Consider the following 23,394-nt stretch of genomic DNA (forward strand, 5'->3'; position numbering starts at 1 on the left):
GATTATTTTTATAAACTAAACTTATTAATAAACGATTACCTTGAAAGTTGAAACCGCATGGAGAACAGAACGTCATAGCCGGGAAATTTTTAAACCATAAAATAATAACAAATGACAAAAATACCAAGGCAACGGTGTTTCAAGAATACGCGGGCTTGCATGGCGTTGCCTTTCGTGTCGACTTGTTCTCTCCTTCTCCCGATGTTTTTATATCCGAATTTTTAGCTAAGGGCCATAAAATTGTGTAGTTTTGCCAAGATGGCGAAAGTAAGATCAAATCTTAAGTACATTGAAGTCGAAAATTTCAAATCGTACCAAGGGTTTCAACGTATTGGCCCCCTTAAGAACTTTTCGGCTGTAATTGGCCCAAATGGATCAGGTATAAAACAAGATCGTAGCTCTTTCTGCTATAAATTCGTTGAATTCTCAATCAAATTTCTTTATAGGAAAATCTAATTTCATGGATGCTGTTAGCTTTGTAATGGGAGAAAAAACTCAAACACTCAGAGTAAAACGGCTCAGTGATCTCATTCATGGAGCATCTATAAACAAACCAGTGTCTCGGTCTGCAATGGTTTCGGCCATATTTGAAGTGGAAGATGGAACAGAACTCAAATTTACTAGGATTGTCCAAGGTTCTTCATCTGAACACAGGTTTAATGGAGAGGTAAGAGCAGCTTTCAAATCTCATAAGCATGGTTTAAGTTTTAAGGTTTTCTTTCCACTTAGATGGTAAATCCCCAACGATACTTCACTGAGTTGGAGAAATTAGGCATCAATGTAAAGGCAAAGAATTTCTTGGTGTTTCAAGGAGCTGTTGAAAATATTGCAATGAAAAATCCTAAAGAAAGAACAGCATTATTTGAAGAAATATCAGGCTCTGGGGCTTTGAAGGAAGATTATGATAGGTTAAAAGCAGAAATGTTAAAAGCTGAAGAAGACACTCAATTTACACTGCAAAAAAAGAAAGGTATTGCTGCTGAGAGGAAAGAAGCTAGAATGGAGAAAGAGGAAGCTGAGAAGTACCAAAAGCTTCGTGAAGACCTAGCAGAACAGCAAGTTGTGCTGTACTTGTTCAAGCTGTATCATTGTGAACAAGATATCAAAACTTGCAGGGAAGACATTGCCAAGAAACAACAAGAACTTGGGAAGATTGAGAGGCGCAAAGAAAAAGCCGATGAAATCTTAAAAGAGAAGAAAAAGGAACACACTAAAATCGGAAGAGAACTTGCTAAGTAAATGTTTTTATTCTGTCTGTTTTGTAGTATTCATTTCTAATGTTAACTTCTTAGGATGGAACAAGACATACGCGAAATTGAATCTGAAATTAATAAAAAACGCCCAACCTTTATCAAAGCCAAAGAACGAGTGACGCACATGCAGAAAAAGTTAGAAGCGGCCCAAAAATCGCTTACTCAAGCGAGAAAAGCCAATGATGCCCATGCAGAGGATATTGAGCAACTTGAAAAAGAGTTGTCGGAAGTGGACAGGCGAAGAGAAGAATATGAGGCTGAATTGCAATCGGAGAGCCAAAGTCAGGGTCGCAGCGTTCACTTGGAGGAAGAACAAGTTGCTCAGTACCATCGTTTGAAGGAAGAGGCGGGAAGACAATCGGCGCGTTACCTGCAAGAACTTGATTCGGTGAATCGCGAACAAAAGTCTGATCAAGATCGCTTGGACAATGAGTCTCGTGTCCGTAGTGAAATCGAAAACCAACTGCGTCAGCGGCAACACGAGCTCGAAGAGACGCAAAAACGCTCTGACAAGTTAATGGAGCATATTCGAACAACTGAAACGGCTCTAGAAGAGCAGATGAAATTGCAGGGTGATTTGACGAACGAAGTCGAGCAGTCCAAGAACCAGATCGATACGCTACAAAGCAAATTAGATGGAATCTCGAAAAATTTAGGTGAAGCTAAAGTCGACAAACATGAAGACGCGCGTCGCCGTAAAAAGCAAGAAATTGTCGAGAACTTTAAGCGTCTCTATCGCGGTGTTTACGATCGAATCATTAATATGTGCCATCCGGTTCACCAACGTTTCAACATACCCGTAACCAAGCTACTGGGTAAATATATGGAAGCCATCGTAGTTGATACTGAAGAAACAGCTCGAAACTGCATTCAGTATCTCAAAGAGCAAATGTTAGAGCCGGAAACATTTCTCCCTCTTAACTATTTAAAGGTAGAATTTTTTTTTTTTTTTACACGTTAAACAGCTTTGCAAACATTCTTTTTCTCTAGGCGAAACCTTTGAAGGAGCGACTACGTGTCATCAGGGACCCACCGAACGTCCGTTTGCTTTACGATGTGTTGCAATACGACCCACCCGAAATCAAAAAGGCCGTTTTGTTTGTTACCAATAATGCATTAGTTTGCGACACACAAGAGGACGCCATGAAAGTGGCTTATGAAATGGAAGACGGTGATCGTTATGACGCTGTGGCTTTGGACGGCACATTTTACCAGAAATCTGGTCTGATTTCCGGTGGCTCTCGGTTAGTTGTAACATTTGAAAGAATTAAGGCTTAATTTTTCTCAATCCTCTTGCTACATCAGGGATCTGGAGAAGAAGGCTGCCCGCTGGAATGATAAACAGCTCAGTGCCTTGAAATCCAACAAAGAAAAACTCAGCGAAGAGCTGCGGGAAGCTATGAAGAAATCAAGGAAAGAATCTGAATTGCATACAGTCAATTGTACCGTCAAAGGTAACGCGGAAGGCTTCGTATTTGTGAAGTTTTTGTTAGAATCGCATGAGTAAATCTAATCCTTATTTTTAAGGTTTGGATTCTAGGCTTCGCTACGCGTTGTCGGATCGAGAGAAAACCGCCAAACAGATAGAACAGTCACAGGGAGAAATTGTGAAACTGGAAGTCCAATTGAGAAATTTTGCCCCTGCCACCGATGAAATCGAAAAAATCATGCGGGAGAGAGATTTGTTAATCCAAAATGTCAAGGAACGCATGAACCGTGTGGAAGATACCGTTTTTGCTGAATTTTGCGCTCAGATTGGTGTTGCTAACATCCGACAGTATGAAGAGCGGGAACTCAGGTCTGGTTTTTATTAAATTCAAAGTTTTTCTTTAGAATATGTCGCATAATAAATACGTAACTCTTCATGTATTTTGCTTCTGATTGGCCCGCTGTTCTGGCAGGCTTCATACATGGTACTGTACCAGCTCAGTATGCATGCAATTAGTAGTAGCTAGTAGCCAGTCTTCAGTCCTTTTGTTTCCTTTAGTGGTCCAAGCTGAACTTATTTATCAAAAATTTGCTTTCTATCTTTAGGACCCAACAAGAGCGAGCCAAGAAACGTCTAGAATTTGAGAACCAAAAGAATCGGATACTCAACCAGCTGGAATTCGAGCGCTCCCGGGACACACAGAGTACGACCTAAATCATTCATTTTTTAGCGGTTAACTTTAATACAAATTTATTTTATTGGAACACTTACAGCTAACGTGGAACGTTGGGAAAGATCTGTCAGTGACGATGAAGAAGAACTAGAAAGAGCCAAACAGGCCGAGCAAAAACAAATGAGTGAGATCGACAAGGAAATGCGGAAGTTGGATGACATTAAATCGACGCGAATGTCAAAAAAGAACGATCTTGACAATATGGAAGAAGACATGGCTTTGGTATCGCTAGGATAAAATTTTAACTTATTTATCAATTATTTTATTATTGCTCTTTTCTAATAATATCTAGGCTCGACGAGATATGGGAACAGTGGCCAAAGACCTGCAGAACGTTCAAAAGTCAATCACCAGCATGGAAGCGAAAATTGATCAAAAGAGGGGCGAAAGACATAGTATTTTAAAACAGTCTAAGGTACACGCAATCATTTTAATTTGTGGCGCAAACCATAGACTTTAAATTTTGAAAATATATAGATGGAAGATATTATTATTCCAATGTCACGTGGTAACATGGAAGACATAGAACAAGACGGCAATATCACAGAAAGTATGAATTCTGAGTCGGTGACAACATCAGGAAACGATTCGCTTAACACTGTGGCTAATTCTCAAACTATATACGAACGAGAAGACAGGTTAGTCGCATACCGCAATCGTTGGGTTCGTGTTTTTAATTTGGTTGTTGTAAATTCTGTTAGAATTGTTATTGATTATTCTGACCTACCCGATAAGTACAAAGACCTCTTTGAATCGGACGAGGTGCGCCGCGAAGGTGACCGCCTACAGCGTCATGTAAATGAGTTGAACAACACCATTCAGCGGATTCAAGCTCCGAATATGCGAGTACGTTTTTCATGTCACCGCCTTATCTACGACCCGTTTTCTTCATTATTGCTTTCTTCTGTTTTCGTTAATCACAGGCTATGCAAAAATTGGATTTAGCGAGGGAAAAGCTACATGAGACAAATGAAGAGTTCGAAAAGGCTCGTGTTAAAACCAAAAAAGCTAAACAGGCGTTCGAGAGGGTAAAGAAGGAGCGCTTCGATCTCTTCATGTCATGTTTTGAACACGTTTCCAACGAAATCGATGGCATTTATAAGGTATCAAATTATCTCTTCGAAATCAACTCAATTGTAATTCATACTAATTCTTTTATTCGTTTTAGTCGTTGGCGAAGAACCAATCTGCCCAAGCGTTTTTAGGTCCAGAAAACCCTGAAGAACCTTACCTTGATGGAATCAATTACAATTGTGTTGCACCCGGTAAACGTTTCCAGCCCATGTCAAATCTTTCCGGAGGAGAAAAGACTGTTGCAGCTTTGGCGCTACTGTTTGCCATTCACAGGTATGTCCTCTAGTAATAAACTACAAGTAGTATTTGTCCCATTTTTGTTTAGTTGCGCAGGTTTTGTCTTTCTTAGTTAGCTATGATTAAACAAGTAAAAAAAATTGCTTGTACATATAAATATTATTATTATTATTGTATTCTGGTTTATTTATTTATTTTTTTTTAATTTTCTTTATAATATGTAGCTATCAGCCGGCTCCCTTTTTTGTATTGGATGAGATCGATGCTGCTCTGGATAACACGAATATAAGTAAAGTAGCTGGGTTCATCCGGACGCAAACAGCCAACTTGCAAACCATCGTCATTTCTTTAAAAGAGGAATTTTATAGCCACGCTGATGCACTTATTGGAGTTTGTCCTGACGTAAGATTTTTTTTGTGGATTTATTTCAATGCTAGTTGCAAAACTAATTTTTCGTCTTTTTCAAAGCCTGGAGAGTGTCTCATCAGCAAGATGCTTCTTCTGGATCTTACCCAATATCCGCCCCACCAGTTTGAAGAGACTCAACGTTTATGAGTTTATTTTCCTTTTTTTTATTTTAAGGGGTTTTTAAGCGTATTTTTAGCCATGTTGTGCATTTTGTTTTATTCAGCGCGAAACGAATTTTAAAGTGGGTTCCTTTTAAATACATGTATGTTCTCATTTATATCCGTTTGCGTAGAAGTGTCGATTCTTAAAAAATAGAAAGTTTTGGAATTCCCTCGGCCAATGCTCTGCTAGAATATTTCAGAAGAAAAACAAATGACGAACGCTTGCCGCCATATTGGACCGCGTGGTTTATAGAGAATGGCAAGTTTGTACCAAAGCAGAAGTGAAAAATAAAACAAACACAACCTGAAAAATGGATCATAATCAAATTTTACTGGATGCTGTGGTAAGCGTTGTTAAAGGTTTTTAAACATTTATTAGACTTTTTTGCTCACTGTTAAATTATGTAAAAAATCCAATTGAAAACAACGGAAGTCGGTCTGCTTCCGGCATCGACAGTGCAAGACTTCCACTTATCTTTAAATTAGTAAAAATTTGGAATGTTTTGAAATCAAGTACACCCAGTAAGTCTCCAAAATCGGCTAGCGTTTAACTTTAGTGGTTTCCAGCATTGTTGGTGTTGGCTTTTATGTTGTTCTCTCAATACCTTTGTTCTTTTGCTCAACCGTTTAATCCAATTCATTTTACAGATAGAGTTTCCTTCACAGCTTCTTGGAGAAAACAGTGATGGCCAACAGCAAGAAGGTTCACTTCTTTTATCCCAAGCAAATCAGCTGCCCATCTCTAACCAGAATATGGTTGAAATGGGAAAGAAACTATTGGAAGCAGCATCAGAGAATAACCTAGAATCAGTAAGATCGCTAATGACAGGTGGAGCACCCTTCACTGGAAATTGGGTAAGGATTTTTAGGTTATATTTAAAATTGAGGAGATGTAGGATTTCACATTTTATTATTGTATTTTTATTTGCCAGCTTGGTACAACACCTTTGCATGCAGCTGCGAAAGCAGGCCATGTTGAAACTGTAGAGTTGCTACTTAAAGCTGGCATATTCAGGGATGCTAAAACCAAAGTTGACCGAACTGCCTTACAAATGGCAGCTGAGGAAGGTTATACCACTATTGTTCAAATGCTATTAGAACATGGTGCAGATATCAATAGCAAAGATATGTTAAGGATGACAGCCCTTCATTGGGCTGTTGAACGCGGCCACCGAGACGTTGTCACGGTTCTCCTTTCGTATGGAGCTGATGTCGTAGTTTTTAATAAATTTGACAAAACGGCAATGGATATAGCCTGTGATAATGGCTTTGAAGATATTGCGCTGCAACTTGAGGTATATCGTATTATTGTTTCCATATTACGATGTATGCCTTCATTAAAATGTGAATTCAGGCTGCGATGCTTCAAAGAAATAATAAAACCCATAGTCCCATTGTCAACGGAAGAACAGAAGCGGTCAGGCATGTAAATTCTAGCCATGAAATCAGCTCAGTAAAAAGCCCTACATGGAAAACTTCACCTGAAGAAGATGCCTTGGAAAAATTGACTGCCAACACGCTTAACTGTATGAGCTTGCAGTCTTTATTGACTTACGGATAATTAACGAAGCCCTATTGCATTCTTTTTTTCAGCTGAATCGACGTCACATGAAGCTTTGAAACTGCTGGAATCCCACGGTATTTCCTTTTTACCAGTAGATAACTCGACATTATTGACTTCAGCCCTCGAAAGCGGGCAGAGTATTGGTCTGACAGGTAAATCCAGTTCTTGTCTCTATAAAAAGGCATTCTCTTAACTACAACATGGAAATTAACATTCCGTAGAAGCTGGCAAAATGGCATTAAATCATTTGAAGAAAGATAGCCATTCTGTAGCTCAATCTGCTCAAGTCGCACCGGTGGCAAAGAAACCAAAGCTTTCGTCTACGCCTAGTTCTGGTCATCCAAGAGTTGTCACAATTACCGCTGAACAGTTTATGGCAATTGCCGGCCGGTTGCAAAATAGAGGAAATAGTACTGGCAAACCTGTGATTTTTTCACTCCCGAAAAACTTCTCTCTTTCAACCGAGAAAATTTCCAATACCAAGCTCGCAGCGCCATTAGCCGCCAATGCAATCGCTGCAAGCAAAGCGCCAATTCCACGACTAGATTCAAGTGCGCCAGGGTCGATCGCGAGTCAAGATTTGCACAATTCCTTGACAACTGAGCCTGCAACGGAAGCTAAACCACCCCAACTTCATTTGAGTATGCCTATTTTGATCGAGGATGAACCATGTTCAGAACCAACTTCAATTGAAGTTAAAAGCACAAATGGTCAATATCACGAAGACCATATACCTGCACCATCCGAGTTTGATTTGGTCTCATCCCAAGAAGTCTCCATGCCTTCCTTGGACATCTCGTCTCCATCAATAGCGATGATAGAAACGAACAATATTGCAATGCATAATTCTGCTAGCGCTAATGTTACGCCAACAGTGAACTCTGAGACGGACGATATGAAACTTCATTTTTTCAAATCTGGTCAACTTAAAGGATCAGCTCGTACGACTCCCATCACAATTCTGTGTCAAAGAAAACGGAGAAAATCTGTGACGTTAGAAGAAGCAGACGAAGAAGACTGTCCAACAAACGCTGTGGCATTAGCGCCAATGCATTCCAGGTCAGCCCAGACGCAAGGTCAGCAACATCACCAACCTACCTTGAACAACGCTGCGCCACCGCTGGATGCCGATGACGACATGTTTGTCAATGATGAGTCAGAATCGTGTCACGGTAACAACAACCCGCCGGTCTGGCTCTCGATTATGGAAGAAGAAAACAGTCAGTTCTCAGCCGGCGCGGCCGATAATGACGATGACCTTCTCGACCCCAGCCGATTGGCCGCGCAACTGGCTTCCATACGACAGGCTGCCTCCCAGTATTCCTTCAGTAGTTGATGGCCTGTATGTGACGTGTCTCCATATCGTTAATTTACCTACACCAGCTTTTGGTGTTTCGTTGACAAACTGCCGTAAAACAAAAGACAAAAAAAAATGGAAAAGAAGAAAAAAAAAAAAGGAGAAAGAAGCGCTCTTCTTAACCAATCTTCATCTCTTCCTTCGTATTCTGTGGAAAGGTTTATACTCCCGAGTCAAATATTGTTTTTATATTACGTATAGAGAAAATGTTGAATAATTGAAAATAAAGAAAACGCGTCGGAATTATTAATTGCAAGTGGGCAAAATCGAATCGGATTGGCGCTACTGAACAATCGATAATCCTGTCGAAATTGGTTATTTTCCGTGCACACAGAGTTGATTAATCGGATAAGTGATATGGGATGCAAGAATTCTAGGAAAGAAGGAGAAATATTTCTGGTCTACTCACCGTGTCCCGCTAAAGATCCTCCAAGTAAATTTATTATTGTTTATTTCTCCTTCCTACTTTTGCTTTTGGGCACTTGCGAGGTTTTCCATGTAGCATGTCACACAAGAAACAGTGGGAAACCCGACGACAGCTTTCACGTGCCGGAAGAACTCGTGAAAATGTCGCAAGATAGTTTCGCTAGGAGACTTTAACAGGATCAGAGGCATGAGTATAGCAACCTTACAAAGTTTCTCGTAGGGACTGTTTTTAAAACAAAACAAAAAATGGACTTTTTGACATTTGGCAGAAGCTGAAAAGAAGAAAGCGGAAGTTGTCCTGTTTGAAATTATGAATTCGGATTAAATTAGACAGATAAGGGAAACCCAACCGAACGTAGAGTCAAATTTAACAGTTTGATAGACTTCTTTGGGCTCCTGTATCTTAAAACCCATACTTGTGGAATTATTATTGGATTATTGTCTTTTTCTCTTCAGCACTATTCGTATTTGCAAACTTTTTTGGTCGGCCTCGTTTGTGTTGCATTACGTTACATCTTATCGCATAATGTCGTAACTCCAAACAAGAAGAAAATTTCCAGCCGGGTTGTAAGTTCTTGGCATTTTGTTGATTAATAAACAATCGACCTTTTAATGTCGTATAAAGTCAGCTAACAAAAAAAAATTCTGAACATTTTTGCTTAAATTTTGGAAAACAAAGTTAGATGAATAGCCGCTAGGTGTCAATGGCGTTGCCAAAGGGAGGGGTGAGGTAAACGCCATGATTGGGGGGTATTGACAGGGCCGCGACAATGGCGTCTCGATGCGGCACCAGTATGAAACTCATGAAGCTGCCGGAGAGAGCCGAAACCGCTCTCCTGTCGTAATGCCGAGCCGAGTATTGTAGCGACGGAGGAGAACGTGAGAGCCGAGACCGACTCCGCCTGACATCTTGTTTCGATCGTCAGATCCTATTATTTCCCTCCTTCCAGTCTGAGTGTGTGTGCTGTTGGTGTTGCTGTTTGGCTTTTCCTATACTGTGAGCTCACTCTAGTCTCTCACCTCGACATTAGTCTCGTGTAAGGATTCTTTCTTCATCTCTCTTGTTTCTTTCCCTTTCACGTAAACTTAATTTGGCCAACGCGGCCGCCGCCCCGTCGAGTGTGTGTGGATGTGTATATGCGTGTCTCTCGCTCGTTCTATACTCTATCGCCTTTTGCCAAATCCCCACCCCCATTGCTCACACACAGACAACACTACCACCACCCTGCTGTATGTCTGTTTGAGAGAATAAAGAGCCCAGTGAAATGAGAGCCTGACTTATGCTCTATATAACGGCGCCAAGAATGCGGAAAGTGACACATTGTGCTGTGCTGCTGGCGGGGCCTCATCATCAGGCGTCGCCGTTTTTCACCTACAACCAAATCGCTGCTGCCTCTGTTTGAAAACACAACCAAAGTTTCATTTTCATCCAAGTAATATTCATCAGCCAATAGGGCCATCATCTCGACCACATATTGAGTACTCTGAAAGAAGAATATTTCATCGTGACTGTGTCTGTGCTATACTACACACACACAGGCAAGTCGCCGAAAAAGCCGTCGACTCTGTCTATAGACCGACTCTCCTCCCCTCCCTATCCCCCTCCATCCTTTTTCTCTCCCCTCCCTCTACACACACAAGACTAGACGACAGGGGCCATTCAGTTTTGACACGTCCGTCCCACACCCTCTCGCGTCGTCGTGTTTTTTTTATTTATTATTTTCGGACACAACATAACTTGGGAAGAAAAAAAAGCCTTTTTTACTTGAAACAAACCGACGCAAGTCATTTGTGTGTATGTGAAAGTGTTTTGCTTGTTCTATGCGTGAAAGGAAAAGAAAATCGAACGCCATTTGCAGTCTCTCACGCCGGAAAAACGAAACAGGAACCTAGAAAAACCAGGGGAATTTTTGACAAGTATCGTGGATTCTTAGATAATCACACAAAACGCCCTTGCTGGACATCACCAACTGGCTTATACTCTGCTGCTACATACTGAAAACCACCACAGAGAACGGGGAGTTGCAATCTGTGCTCTTCAAGTTTACGTTGAAAAAGAAGACATTCATCCCAAGAACAAAATTTTTGCTGTCATTTCACAGCCTTGCTGCCATTGCTGAACTCTTTCTAGTATTTGCCTATTGTCAAGTGAGGAACACACAGCACGATGGCCTGCTGCCTGTCTGAAGAAGCCAAAGAACAACGACGGATAAACCAAGAAATTGAAAAACAGCTGCGAAGAGACAAACAGAATGCCAGAAAAGAACTCAAACTGCTCTTGCTCGGTATTTATAATATTTCATTCCTTGTTTTTCCTTCATATTTAGTTTTCAATGCAGCCCTTTAGCGATCCTGGAAATAAGAAGCAGGTTTTTCACCTGCAATTCTCAAGCTTCCTTGCTGTTGCTGCCTAGCCTGTTGCTATCTTGTTCTTCTCCACATTCTTATCATAAGATATAGATAGTGCAGGTTCAAAATCCACATACAGCCACTGACTGAAATCAGTTGTTTTCTCAATTACAGCAAAGTTTGCCTCTCCACTTAAGCCATTTTATGTCATCAAATGGTCCAGGCTGTTGCCAGTTACAACTGGTGGAAAGTCAGGAGGAACATCGTGCAATTGTTTACATTGCCGGGAATATTTTTAGAACGTTGTTGCTCTGGCCTGCGATTGCTCGTAGTCTTTTTTTTTTTTTCCCTTTTTTTTTTTGCCAACCCATCCACACTGCTGATACATATTATAAAGGCATTAGCTGTAGAATCTCCTCACTCGTTTGTTGCTAAAAGCAATTTTTTTTTTGGGAGGGGGGATATTCATTTCGCATCGCTATGTGTTGGAATTTTTCTGGCAATGGTGGCCGGCAAGTTTTTTTTTTTTTTTTTTTCTTATTCTTTCAATCCATCTATCATATCTGAATTTTTCTAAGCTTCAATGCAGTGTATAGTAGAGCGTTCCCCCGTGCATGGTGCAAGCTGTGTCCGGTTTTGCTGGCGGGGAAAACACGCACAGCCAGACACAGACACACATGAACGGGCGGGTTCGAGACACGATAATTTTATTTTTTTCAACTCTCCCGTGTGCCGAGCAACGTGTGAATAAAAAAAAGTACCTCGGGGCGCTTCGGGACTGTAAATGCGGATTGTAAACCGATGTTAAGCAAAGTGCGGACTGGAAACTGAGAATAAGAAGGGAAAGAGAACAACAACCTTGCAGGGCGTTGTTGGATGAATTTCTTCTTCAGTCATTGCCAAGATGGCGTCTGCTAAGGTGAACTCTTTTAAGTTGTTCTCTTATCATGTAAGAAACACCACTTTGTGATGGACATTCCGGTAGATTTCCAATTTTGTTCGATGGTGTGAAATTCGCCTTATATTATCGAGTGGTAGAATTCCTTTTGATGAGTGTTGTGCGTTGAAATCACCTGCCGAAGAGCAAACACCTGATCCAAGTGCTAAAAGGGGGAGAGGGAGGGGATAGACAGAATGCCCAGCTTGACAACAATGAATTGCGCTGGTCGTTCGCTAGTGGATCAGCTCTCGTGCTGCTTCCAGCGACGGGATATGGATGGCAATCCCAGACAGCCTTCACTGGTTCCGCCATTACTAGCCATACCTGCCTTGAAACCGAAAAAGTCACGCATTAGAATGGACGTCGTGATGCTTTTGCAGGGCAAGACATTTGCATTTTCTTCCCCCATTATTTAAATCAGGGGTGACAGAATTGAATTACACCTTGTCGATATTCCGTTTGCCCATTCGTATATGAGCAAACGGAATTATTATTGCGTACGTCAATCTGATTCCATATTTTATCACTAACAAAACGTTTGTTGTTTTTTTCTTCTTTTTTCTTTGTTTGTTCATTCCCAGGTACGGGAGAATCGGGGAAATCTACTTTCATCAAGCAGATGCGCATCATTCACGGTGCCGGTTATTCCGACGAAGACAAACGGGGTTTTATCAAACTCGTCTATCAAAACATATTCATGGCAATGCAGAGCATGATACGAGCCATGGATATGTTACACATTTCTTACGGAGACTCGCCTAATATAGTACGTATTTAAAATTTTAAACAAACGTGTCTGTTAAATTCATACAATGAAAAATATTTACAGGAAAAAGCGGAACTAGTCCGGTCCGTTGACTACGAAACTGTCACAACTTTTGAAAGCCCTTACGTCGAAGCCATACGGGACTTGTGGAGAGATGCCGGCATACAAGAATGCTATGACCGGAGGCGTGAATATCAACTCACTGATTCTGCTAAATAGTAAGAAAACCTGAATCTCATTTTCATCAGTTGTTCATTCCTATTAAAACAACTCGTTGTCTATTAATGAAAAAACAAGGCGGTAGCATTTCGCTTGCAAAAGCTCTTGTATAATGTTATTTGCTTCCTAGTCTAGTTTGATTCGTTGATGCCAGTTTCTGACATTCTTCCCGTTGCGGAACTATTTTTTTTTTTTTGTGTGTGTCTTTTCCCTTCCGCTTTTACCTTCTTACAGCTATTTAGAAGCGCTAGATCGTATTGCCGCTCCGGATTATTTACCCACGCAGCAAGATATTTTGCGCGTTCGTGTCCCTACAACGGGCATCATCGAATATCCATTTGACCTGCAAGAGATCCGCTTCAGGTACAGTACTATCCCGCTATTATTCATTTTGCTTCTAAATTTGATTGTTAATCCAATGATTCTGTCTCCGCTCCCCGTGCGCAATGTTTGACTCTTTTGCGACTTGGGCCATCTCTGAGTGTCATGCGAACATCAATAACGTGATTCATAATGTTTTGTTAAAGCTATTTGGACGACATGGAACGGATTGCATTGCCCAGTTATCTGCCATCTGAACAAGATATTCTTCGCGCTCGTATTGCAACTACTGGAATCATTGAATATCCATTCGACTTGGATTCGATCCTTTTTCGGTCAGGGTTAAAACTGCAGTAGCGTTGGGATTGCAGGGCTTTTCTTTAAAAAAAAACCTTTTTGATGGTATTCGTCGCTAGAAATTCAGTAAAATGACCACACACCCTAGGTTGATCAAGCAAACAGCTTCTGTAGACGAGATGGTGAATTTTTTGAATAAGATTTACAAATAATTGCTTCTTCTCGCAGGATGGTGGACGTGGGTGGACAGCGATCCGAACGACGGAAATGGATTCATTGTTTTGAAAATGTTACTTCCATCATCTTCCTCGTTGCATTAAGTAAAACAAAGTTTTAATGGCAACCAAAACTATTGCGCTCTTATGTGAATTTTGTTTCGTTTAGGCGAGTACGATCAGATTCTTTTTGAATCAGACAACGAGAACCGAATGGAAGAGTCCAAGGCTTTATTCCGCACTATCATCACGTATCCATGGTTCCAGCACTCGTCAGTCATCTTGTTTTTGAACAAAAAAGATCTTCTAGAAGAGAAGATTATTTACTCCCACATAGTCGACTACTTCCCCGAATATGACGGTAAATATTCTTTTCTCACTCTTGTTTCATTCACTCCTTTTATTGATTGAAATGTTGTCCCCTCTACACACACACGAAAAATGTCATTTTATTGTAAATTAATATCCGCAAAAAGGACCCAAAAAAGATCATGTCGCTGCTCGCGAGTACATCTTGAAAATGTACATGGCAATGAATCCAGATCCGGATCGAAGTTGCTATTCCCACTTCACTGTCGCCACAGGTTTCAGCATCATTCTTAAAGCAAGCCTTTGCGCTTCAAGCAAATATGTTAAACAGTTGATTAGCAGAGCAGTATTTTGGCAAAAGTATTTGCTAGTTTGAAACAAGTTTTTTTCTGTCCCGCCCATTTCCCTCCATTGTCAATTTACCATTGGTTCATTATAGTGCTAGTGCAGTAGTAGTACTCATGTTGCTAATACCTTCTCGCGTGAAATGTTTGCTTTTGCAGGACCACAGCGTGATGCCATAGCAGCTCGGGAGTTTATTTTACGGATGTTTGTCGACCTGAATCCAGATTCGGATAAAATCATTTACTCCCATTTTACGTGTGCTACAGGTAGTGTCGCTATCTTTTTCTTTTTCGGTTATCAGTCACCTACTTGTATGTCAACTGATTTACACAATTCTGAACCCAGCTTTTATCAGGGTAGCTAGATAAAAGAATCGCTTTTTTGGCCAGCTGGTACAAGTATGTCTGTCAGACATGTGACTTGACATCTAACCGAATTTAAAATTCCTTGACAGATACTGAGAATATTAAGCTGGTGTTTTGTGCCGTCAAAGACACAATCATGCAGACTGCACTGAAAGAGTACAATCTGGCTTAAAAAAAAGAAAGCCAGATTTAAAATTGTTGCCATCGCCAGATAAACTTGCATTGGGGGAAAAGTTGTTCAGGTATTTCGGGTGAATGGGGGTAAATTTTTGCTGCTTCCAAATTAGTTTGCTATGCAATGGAACAAGAGCGGGAGGGAGGGATGTATGTAAGCAGTACTTAGTTGTTGATATCTAAACTATGTTGGCGTGTAGGTATATCCATTGCTATGATGAATCTTGATTAATTATTGTTTTGTTTTGTTTGTTTTTTACCTTTTTTCATAGATACGGAGAATATTCGTTTTGTTTTTGCCGCCGTTAAGGATACTATTCTGCAACTCAACTTGCGGGAGTACAATTTGGTGTGAATTTCTTCGATCCCTTTCCTGTTTTCACGATAACACGCAAAAAAAAGTTCACTGAAGAATCCGCTCTTGCTCTCCCTCCGCCTCAGTCCTCCTTTACCCCACCCTTCTTAAGTCTTCAAAGGAAGAAAGAAGAAAAAGATATATAGGGATGGGAAGTGAACATAGCAAGAAGTCTGGTTCCATGGTTACTTGGGATTCGGATAGCAATGCGTTAAAATTAAAAATTGTTTTCAATTTCCTTCAATTTCTTCTCTTGATTGCCCAATTAGTTTAAAGCCACTGCAAATGGGTGGGGAAAAAAATCGTAGTGGTGTGGTGAAATGCCGTTAGAATCTGAACATGCTGCGCTCTCTCTTTGCTCTCTCTTTGCCACTTTTTGAGGGGGGAGAGGGAGACTGATATTCGTCGTGACCTGCGCATTAAAAACAGGTCAAGTTGTGAATCGTTCGCAGAGCTCAGTGACCAAATGGTGTTACCTCTTCCTTTCCCTGACACAACCGCGTCCTCCCCTTTGCCCGTTTCCGCTCTGTGTACATAATGAATTTAAAAAGAGACAACAACAAAAGCAAAAAAAAAAAAAAAAAATGTCGATCATTTGTTTCTTCCTCTCCTATCTCTTATGCTCTGCTACCCTCCTTCAGATTTCGACTCCCCTCCCCCCCTCCCCAAAAAAAAACTCGAGTTAAAAGGTTCAATTAGATACAAAACATGTAGAAGAATTGCTTGAGTTTTTCGTTTTTGTTTCTTTAAATCCCGTTTCGACTCGAAAGCATTTTTTGTTGTTTGAAATTAAGGGCAAAACACACATTCTGTATTCAATGAAATTTCTATGTGTGTATGTCTGTGTGTGTGCGTGTGTGTATGTGCATGTTATATGAGATGTGCTGATCACAGGCGAAACTAACGTGTAGACAGGTTTTGTAAGAAGGTGCGCAGGTTAACTGAAGCAGAAGGCGGGGGGAAGAAACATTGCCTAGCTAGAATCGTACTAATATTAATTATTATAACAGTTTTGTCACTGCGTGTTCATTTCTGCGCGGGAGACAAAGAAAATTAAGACAGATAGGACGATACCCTTTTTTCCCTGCACTGACCGCCTCCCCCCTTCTTCTCTCCACTTCTTCTCCTCCCGATTTCGGCTCTAGTCTCGCCCGCCAGTTGTTCATTATTGGGGACATGACATAAGAAAAGGAAAAAAAAAAAATGATTAAATCTTCTGCGGACCCATGGAATCTATACGTTATTCTTCATTTCTTTTGACTGTACTTAAAAGAAAAAAAAAACGAAGTCATCGGCCATTTTAGTCGCAAATTGATTGTTCTCGCTCCTCCATCGTGTGTATGTGCAATTTTTCAATTTTTTTTTTAAATTCTCCCTATTCCCTTCTTCCAAACCCATTTCTCCCTCTTATCTTCCCATTTCTCACTTGTTCTATATACTGTGACCCGCCTACCACCCATTCCCTATCCTCCCAGTTTTGATTCTTTAGTTTTTATCAATGAATGCGTTTGTTTATATTTTGCGCGCGGATGGTGTGTGGCCATCAGTTTCAATTACTTTCTATGTTAGGGTTTTCTTGTAACCCCTTCAAGAAAGATGACATAGATTCGTAGTTCTTTTATTTTTATTTTTGTTAATCAGAAAAAAAAGTAAAAAAGGTAAAAAAAAAAATCATTTTCTTCCCGCCACTTGTGTGCTGTCTTGCTCGAAAAAAAAAATAAACAAAACAAAGAAAAACAAAAAAAAAACAAAAAACGAAAGGAAATGGAAAAAAAAGGAAAAAAATTGAATAATGGCGGTGTCTTGACTTTGATCCGTTTGATTTCATTCGCTATCTCTAGCTCTCTTTTCTTAATTTCAATTGTAATTCTATTGTATTGTACTGTACCGTGTACTGTATTGATGATTTAATCCGACATTGGAAATGAAGAAATGGTTGAAATGATGTGTTGAAAATTCAAATTTTCAAAATTCATTTTATCTTAATTGGTTATCGATTTAATGTTATGGAATTGCAAGTTTGTGCGCTCTAGTTAAAAATCTCTAGCTAATCATTATTAACGAGAAAAGAATGATTTCTTAATAAATCAGCGTTTAACACCGAATTTTATTCAAACATAACGCTCATTTCAAGGGAATAATTCGCTTTCTTGTCATATCAGCCGATTTGAAATAATTTCAGATTGGTTAAAAATACATGATTTCGATTCCAAATTGAACGAGGATCATGAAAATGAAGGTTATTTTTGCCTACGAGCTGTAGTTTTTGAAATTAACGTAGAATACCGAAGCTTAAAGTTGTAATGCCAATCGCACTTTTGTGCAGTGAAAAATTACTCGGCCGACGAGAAAACTAATACACTTATCGAAATCAGCGTCCAATTAAAAGGATAGTGTGTGATTTTATTGAATTCCAATAGATATCCGTTTTTGCAGATTTTGACAAAAGTGGGAAGGCTATAGCAAGAAAAAAAAAGCCATCTAGCGGTCATTCATAAAAACAACTACAAAAACTACAACCCTTCCCACTTTTTCATTTTTGGCTAAATTCTAAATCTAATTGAAAATACATGATTTCAATTCTAAATTGAACGAGGATCACGAAAATCAAGGTAAATTTTGCCTAGGAATTGAAGATTTTTAAATTTAGTAGAAAACTGGAGATCAAAATTGATGCGCCAATAGCACTTTCGTCGCGTAAATTTCAAGAATTTCTAAGCCAACAAGAAAACTAATACTATAATCAAAATCAGCGTTCAATTTTGTGTATAATGTGTAATTTTTATGGAATTCCAAGAGATGTCCGTTTTTGCAGATTTTGACAAAAATGGGAAGGCTATACCCTTCCCACTTTTTCATTTTTGGCTGAATTCTAAATCTAATTTAAAATACATGATTTCAATTCTAAATTGAACGAAGATCATGAAAATCAAGGTTATTTTTGCGTAGGACTTGTAGTTTTTTAAATTTAGTAGAAAATTGGAGATCAAAGTTGATGCGCAAATTTAACGGGTAAATTTCAAAAATTACTAAGCCAACAAGAAAACTAATACTATAATCAAAATCAGCGTTCAATTTTGTGTATAATGTGTAATTTTTATGGAATTCCAAGAGATGTCCGTTTTTGCAGATTTTGACAAAAATGGGAAGGCTATACCCTTCCCACTTTTTCTTTTTGGCTAATTCTAAATCTAATTTAAAATACATGATTTCAATTCTAAATTGAACGAAGATCATGAAAATTAAGGTTATTTTTGGGAAGAATTTAAATTTTTTTAAAAAAAAAAAAAAAAAGAAAAAAAAAAGAAACAATTTAACGCGTAAATTTAAAATTAAAGCCAAAAGAAAATAAATTAAATCTATAATCAAAATCAGCGTTAATTTTGTGTATAATGTGTAATTTTTATGGAATTCCAAGAGATGTCCGTTTTTGCAGATTTTGACAAAAATGGGAAGGCTATACCCTTCCCACTTTTTCATTTTTGTTGGCTAAATTCTAAATCTAATTTAAAATACATGATTTCAATTCTAAATTGAACGAAGATCATGAAAATCAAGGTTATTTTTGCGTAGGACTTGTAGTTTTTTAAATTTAGTAGAAAATTGGAGATCAAAGTTGATGCGCCAATTTAACGCGTAAATTTCAAAAATTACTAAGCCAACAAGAAAACTAATACTATAATCAAAATCAGCGTTCAATTTTGTGTATAATGTGTAATTTTTATGGAATTCCAAGAGATGTCCGTTTTTGCAGATTTTGACAAAAATGGGAAGGCTATACCCTTCCCACTTTTTCATTTTTGGCTAAATTCTAAATCTAATTTAAAATACATGATTTCAATTCTAAATTGAACGAAGATCATGAAAATCAAGGTTATTTTTGCGTAGGACTTGTAGTTTTTAAATTTAGTAGAAAATTGGAGATCAAAGTTGATGCGCCAATTTAACGCGTAAATTTCAAAAATTACTAAGCCAACAAGAAAACTAATACTATAATCAAAATCAGCGTTCAATTTTGTGTATAATGTGTAATTTTTATGGAATTCCAAGAGATGTCCGTTTTTGCAGATTTTGACAAAAATGGGAAGGCTATACCCTTCCCACTTTTTCATTTTTGGCTAAATTCTAAATCTAATTTAAAATACATGATTTCAATTCTAAATTGAACGAAGATCATGAAAATCAAGGTTATTTTTGCGTAGGACTTGTAGTTTTTGAAATTTAGTAGAAAATTGGAGATCAAAGTTGATGCGCCAATTTAACGCGTAAATTTCAAAAATTACTAAGCCAACAAGAAAACTAATACTATAATCAAAATCAGCGTTCAATTTTGTGTATAATGTGTAATTTTTATGGAATTCCAAGAGATGTCCGTTTTTGCAGATTTTGACAAAAATGGGAAGGCTATACCCTTCCCACTTTTTCATTTTTGGCTAAATTCTAAATCTAATTTAAAATACATGATTTCAATTCTAAATTGAACGAAGATCATGAAAATCAAGGTTATTTTTGCGTAGGACTTGTAGTTTTTGAAATTTAGTAGAAAATTGGAGATCAAAGTTGATGCGCCAATTTAACGCGTAAATTTCAAAAATTACTAAGCCAACAAGAAAACTAATACTATAATCAAAATCAGCGTTCAATTTTGTGTATAATGTGTAATTTTTATGGAATTCCAAGAGATGTCCGTTTTTGCAGATTTTGACAAAAATGGGAAGGCTATACCCTTCCCACTTTTTCATTTTTGGCTAAATTCTAAATCTAATTTAAAATACATGATTTCAATTCTAAATTGAACGAAGATCATGAAAATCAAGGTTATTTTTGCGTAGGACTTGTAGTTTTTGAAATTTAGTAGAAAATTGGAGATCAAAGTTGATGCGCCAATTTAACGCGTAAATTTCAAAAATTACTAAGCCAACAAGAAAACTAATACTATAATCAAAATCAGCGTTCAATTTTGTGTATAATGTGTAATTTTTATGGAATTCCAAGAGATGTCCGTTTTTGCAGATTTTGACAAAAATGGGAAGGCTATACCCTTCCCACTTTTTCATTTTTGGCTAAATTCTAAATCTAATTTAAAATACATGATTTCAATTCTAAATTGAACGAAGATCATGAAAATCAAGGTTATTTTTGCGTAGGACTTGTAGTTTTTGAAATTTAGTAGAAAATTGGAGATCAAAGTTGATGCGCCAATTTAACGCGTAAATTTCAAAAATTACTAAGCCAACAAGAAAACTAATACTATAATCAAAATCAGCGTTCAATTTTGTGTATAATGTGTAATTTTTATGGAATTCCAAGAGATGTCCGTTTTTGCAGATTTTGACAAAAATGGGAAGGCTATACCCTTCCCACTTTTTCATTTTTGGCTAAATTCTAAATCTAATTTAAAATACATGATTTCAATTCTAAATTGAACGAAGATCATGAAAATCAAGGTTATTTTTGCGTAGGACTTGTAGTTTTTGAAATTTAGTAGAAAATTGGAGATCAAAGTTGATGCGCCAATTTAACGCGTAAATTTCAAAAATTACTAAGCCAACAAGAAAACTAATACTATAATCAAAATCAGCGTTCAATTTTGTGTATAATGTGTAATTTTTATGGAATTCCAAGAGATGTCCGTTTTTGCAGATTTTGACAAAAATGGGAAGGCTATACCCTTCCCACTTTTTCATTTTTGGCTAAATTCTAAATCTAATTTAAAATACATGATTTCAATTCTAAATTGAACGAAGATCATGAAAATCAAGGTTATTTTTGCGTAGGACTTGTAGTTTTTGAAATTTAGTAGAAAATTGGAGATCAAAGTTGATGCGCCAATTTAACGCGTAAATTTCAAAAATTACTAAGCCAACAAGAAAACTAATACTATAATCAAAATCAGCGTTCAATTTTGTGTATAATGTGTAATTTTTATGGAATTCCAAGAGATGTCCGTTTTTGCAGATTTTGACAAAAATGGGAAGGCTATACCCTTCCCACTTTTTCATTTTTGGCTAAATTCTAAATCTAATTTAAAATACATGATTTCAATTCTAAATTGAACGAAGATCATGAAAATCAAGGTTATTTTTGCGTAGGACTTGTAGTTTTTGAAATTTAGTAGAAAATTGGAGATCAAAGTTGATGCGCCAATTTAACGCGTAAATTTCAAAAATTACTAAGCCAACAAGAAAACTAATACTATAATCAAAATCAGCGTTCAATTTTGTGTATAATGTGTAATTTTTATGGAATTCCAAGAGATGTCCGTTTTTGCAGATTTTGACAAAAATGGGAAGGCTATACCCTTCCCACTTTTTCATTTTTGGCTAAATTCTAAATCTAATTTAAAATACATGATTTCAATTCTAAATTGAACGAAGATCATGAAAATCAAGGTTATTTTTGCGTAGGACTTGTAGTTTTTGAAATTTAGTAGAAAATTGGAGATCAAAGTTGATGCGCCAATTTAACGCGTAAATTTCAAAAATTACTAAGCCAACAAGAAAACTAATACTATAATCAAAATCAGCGTTCAATTTTGTGTATAATGTGTAATTTTTATGGAATTCCAAGAGATGTCCGTTTTTGCAGATTTTGACAAAAATGGGAAGGCTATACCCTTCCCACTTTTTCATTTTTGGCTAAATTCTAAATCTAATTTAAAATACATGATTTCAATTCTAAATTGAACGAAGATCATGAAAATCAAGGTTATTTTTGCGTAGGACTTGTAGTTTTTGAAATTTAGTAGAAAATTGGAGATCAAAGTTGATGCGCCAATTTAACGCGTAAATTTCAAAAATTACTAAGCCAACAAGAAAACTAATACTATAATCAAAATCAGCGTTCAATTTTGTGTATAATGTGTAATTTTTATGGAATTCCAAGAGATGTCCGTTTTTGCAGATTTTGACAAAAATGGGAAGGCTATACCCTTCCCACTTTTTCATTTTTGGCTAAATTCTAAATCTAATTTAAAATACATGATTTCAATTCTAAATTGAACGAAGATCATGAAAATCAAGGTTATTTTTGCGTAGGACTTGTAGTTTTTGAAATTTAGTAGAAAATTGGAGATCAAAGTTGATGCGCCAATTTAACGCGTAAATTTCAAAAATTACTAAGCCAACAAGAAAACTAATACTATAATCAAAATCAGCGTTCAATTTTGTGTATAATGTGTAATTTTTATGGAATTCCAAGAGATGTCCGTTTTTGCAGATTTTGACAAAAATGGGAAGGCTATACCCTTCCCACTTTTTCATTTTTGGCTAAATTCTAAATCTAATTTAAAATACATGATTTCAATTCTAAATTGAACGAAGATCATGAAAATCAAGGTTATTTTTGCGTAGGACTTGTAGTTTTTGAAATTTAGTAGAAAATTGGAGATCAAAGTTGATGCGCCAATTTAACGCGTAAATTTCAAAAATTACTAAGCCAACAAGAAAACTAATACTATAATCAAAATCAGCGTTCAATTTTGTGTATAATGTGTAATTTTTATGGAATTCCAAGAGATGTCCGTTTTTGCAGATTTTGACAAAAATGGGAAGGCTATACCCTTCCCACTTTTTCATTTTTGGCTAAATTCTAAATCTAATTTAAAATACATGATTTCAATTCTAAATTGAACGAAGATCATGAAAATCAAGGTTATTTTTGCGTAGGACTTGTAGTTTTTGAAATTTAGTAGAAAATTGGAGATCAAAGTTGATGCGCCAATTTAACGCGTAAATTTCAAAAATTACTAAGCCAACAAGAAAACTAATACTATAATCAAAATCAGCGTTCAATTTTGTGTATAATGTGTAATTTTTATGGAATTCCAAGAGATGTCCGTTTTTGCAGATTTTGACAAAAATGGGAAGGCTATACCCTTCCCACTTTTTCATTTTTGGCTAAATTCTAAATCTAATTTAAAATACATGATTTCAATTCTAAATTGAACGAAGATCATGAAAATCAAGGTTATTTTTGCGTAGGACTTGTAGTTTTTGAAATTTAGTAGAAAATTGGAGATCAAAGTTGATGCGCCAATTTAACGCGTAAATTTCAAAAATTACTAAGCCAACAAGAAAACTAATACTATAATCAAAA

At 37.4% G+C, this 23,394-nt stretch overlaps 3 protein-coding genes across 10 annotated transcripts; all 3 read left to right on the plus strand.

Moving 5' to 3' along the window:
* The first annotated feature begins 137 nt into the window (after positions 1-137).
* Positions 138-5,411, plus strand: LOC116922732 (structural maintenance of chromosomes protein 1A). Of its 2 annotated transcripts, XM_032929117.2 has the most exons (17): positions 138-379; positions 447-667; positions 730-1,235; positions 1,293-2,184; positions 2,244-2,497; positions 2,559-2,707; positions 2,781-3,051; positions 3,155-3,166; positions 3,288-3,385; positions 3,456-3,637; positions 3,708-3,830; positions 3,893-4,053; positions 4,117-4,261; positions 4,339-4,518; positions 4,584-4,762; positions 4,951-5,128; positions 5,195-5,411. In XM_032929117.2, exons 1-17 carry the CDS (start codon positions 259-261, stop codon positions 5,279-5,281), a joined length of 3,759 nt encoding a protein of 1,252 aa, XP_032785008.1. In that variant the 5' UTR covers positions 138-258; the 3' UTR covers positions 5,282-5,411. The 2 variants fall into 2 exon arrangements, with proteins under 2 accessions (XP_032785008.1, XP_032785009.1); XM_032929118.2 differs by lacking the exon at positions 3,155-3,166 and having other exon boundaries at positions 139-379.
* Positions 5,412-5,486: 75 nt separating this feature from the next.
* Positions 5,487-8,466, plus strand: LOC116922737 (GA-binding protein subunit beta-1). Of its 2 annotated transcripts, none has more exons than XM_032929123.2 (6): positions 5,487-5,639; positions 5,944-6,150; positions 6,228-6,590; positions 6,650-6,821; positions 6,889-7,011; positions 7,081-8,466. In XM_032929123.2, exons 1-6 carry the CDS (start codon positions 5,607-5,609, stop codon positions 8,193-8,195), a joined length of 2,013 nt encoding a protein of 670 aa, XP_032785014.2. In that variant the 5' UTR covers positions 5,487-5,606; the 3' UTR covers positions 8,196-8,466. The 2 variants fall into 2 exon arrangements, with proteins under 2 accessions (XP_032785014.2, XP_045030157.1); XM_045174222.1 differs by lacking the exon at positions 5,487-5,639 and adding an exon at positions 5,685-5,817.
* A 1,019-nt stretch (positions 8,467-9,485) lies between these two features.
* On the plus strand, positions 9,486-17,242 carry LOC116922738 (guanine nucleotide-binding protein G(q) subunit alpha). 6 transcript variants are annotated; one of them, XR_006647002.1, is made up of 9 exons: positions 9,486-10,927; positions 12,513-12,697; positions 12,761-12,915; positions 13,444-13,572; positions 13,763-13,854; positions 13,919-14,110; positions 14,226-14,333; positions 14,858-15,010; positions 15,215-17,242. XR_006647002.1 is itself a non-coding variant. In XM_045174230.1 (8 exons), exons 1-8 carry the CDS (start codon positions 10,810-10,812, stop codon positions 15,295-15,297), a joined length of 1,062 nt encoding a protein of 353 aa, XP_045030165.1. In that variant the 5' UTR covers positions 9,492-10,809; the 3' UTR covers positions 15,298-17,242. The 6 variants fall into 6 exon arrangements, 4 of the variants coding, with proteins under 4 accessions (XP_045030165.1, XP_032785015.1, XP_045030164.1 ...); XR_006647001.1 differs by lacking the exons at positions 9,486-10,927; positions 13,444-13,572 and adding exons at positions 11,878-12,312; positions 13,151-13,279; XM_045174230.1 differs by lacking the exons at positions 14,226-14,333; positions 14,858-15,010 and adding an exon at positions 14,562-14,669 and having other exon boundaries at positions 9,492-10,927.
* Positions 17,243-23,394: the final 6,152 nt, after the last annotated feature.

Source organism: Daphnia magna, linkage group LG5 (assembly GCF_020631705.1).
Source record: "Daphnia magna isolate NIES linkage group LG5, ASM2063170v1.1, whole genome shotgun sequence".
NCBI classification, from domain to species: Eukaryota; Metazoa; Arthropoda; class Branchiopoda; order Diplostraca; family Daphniidae; genus Daphnia; species Daphnia magna.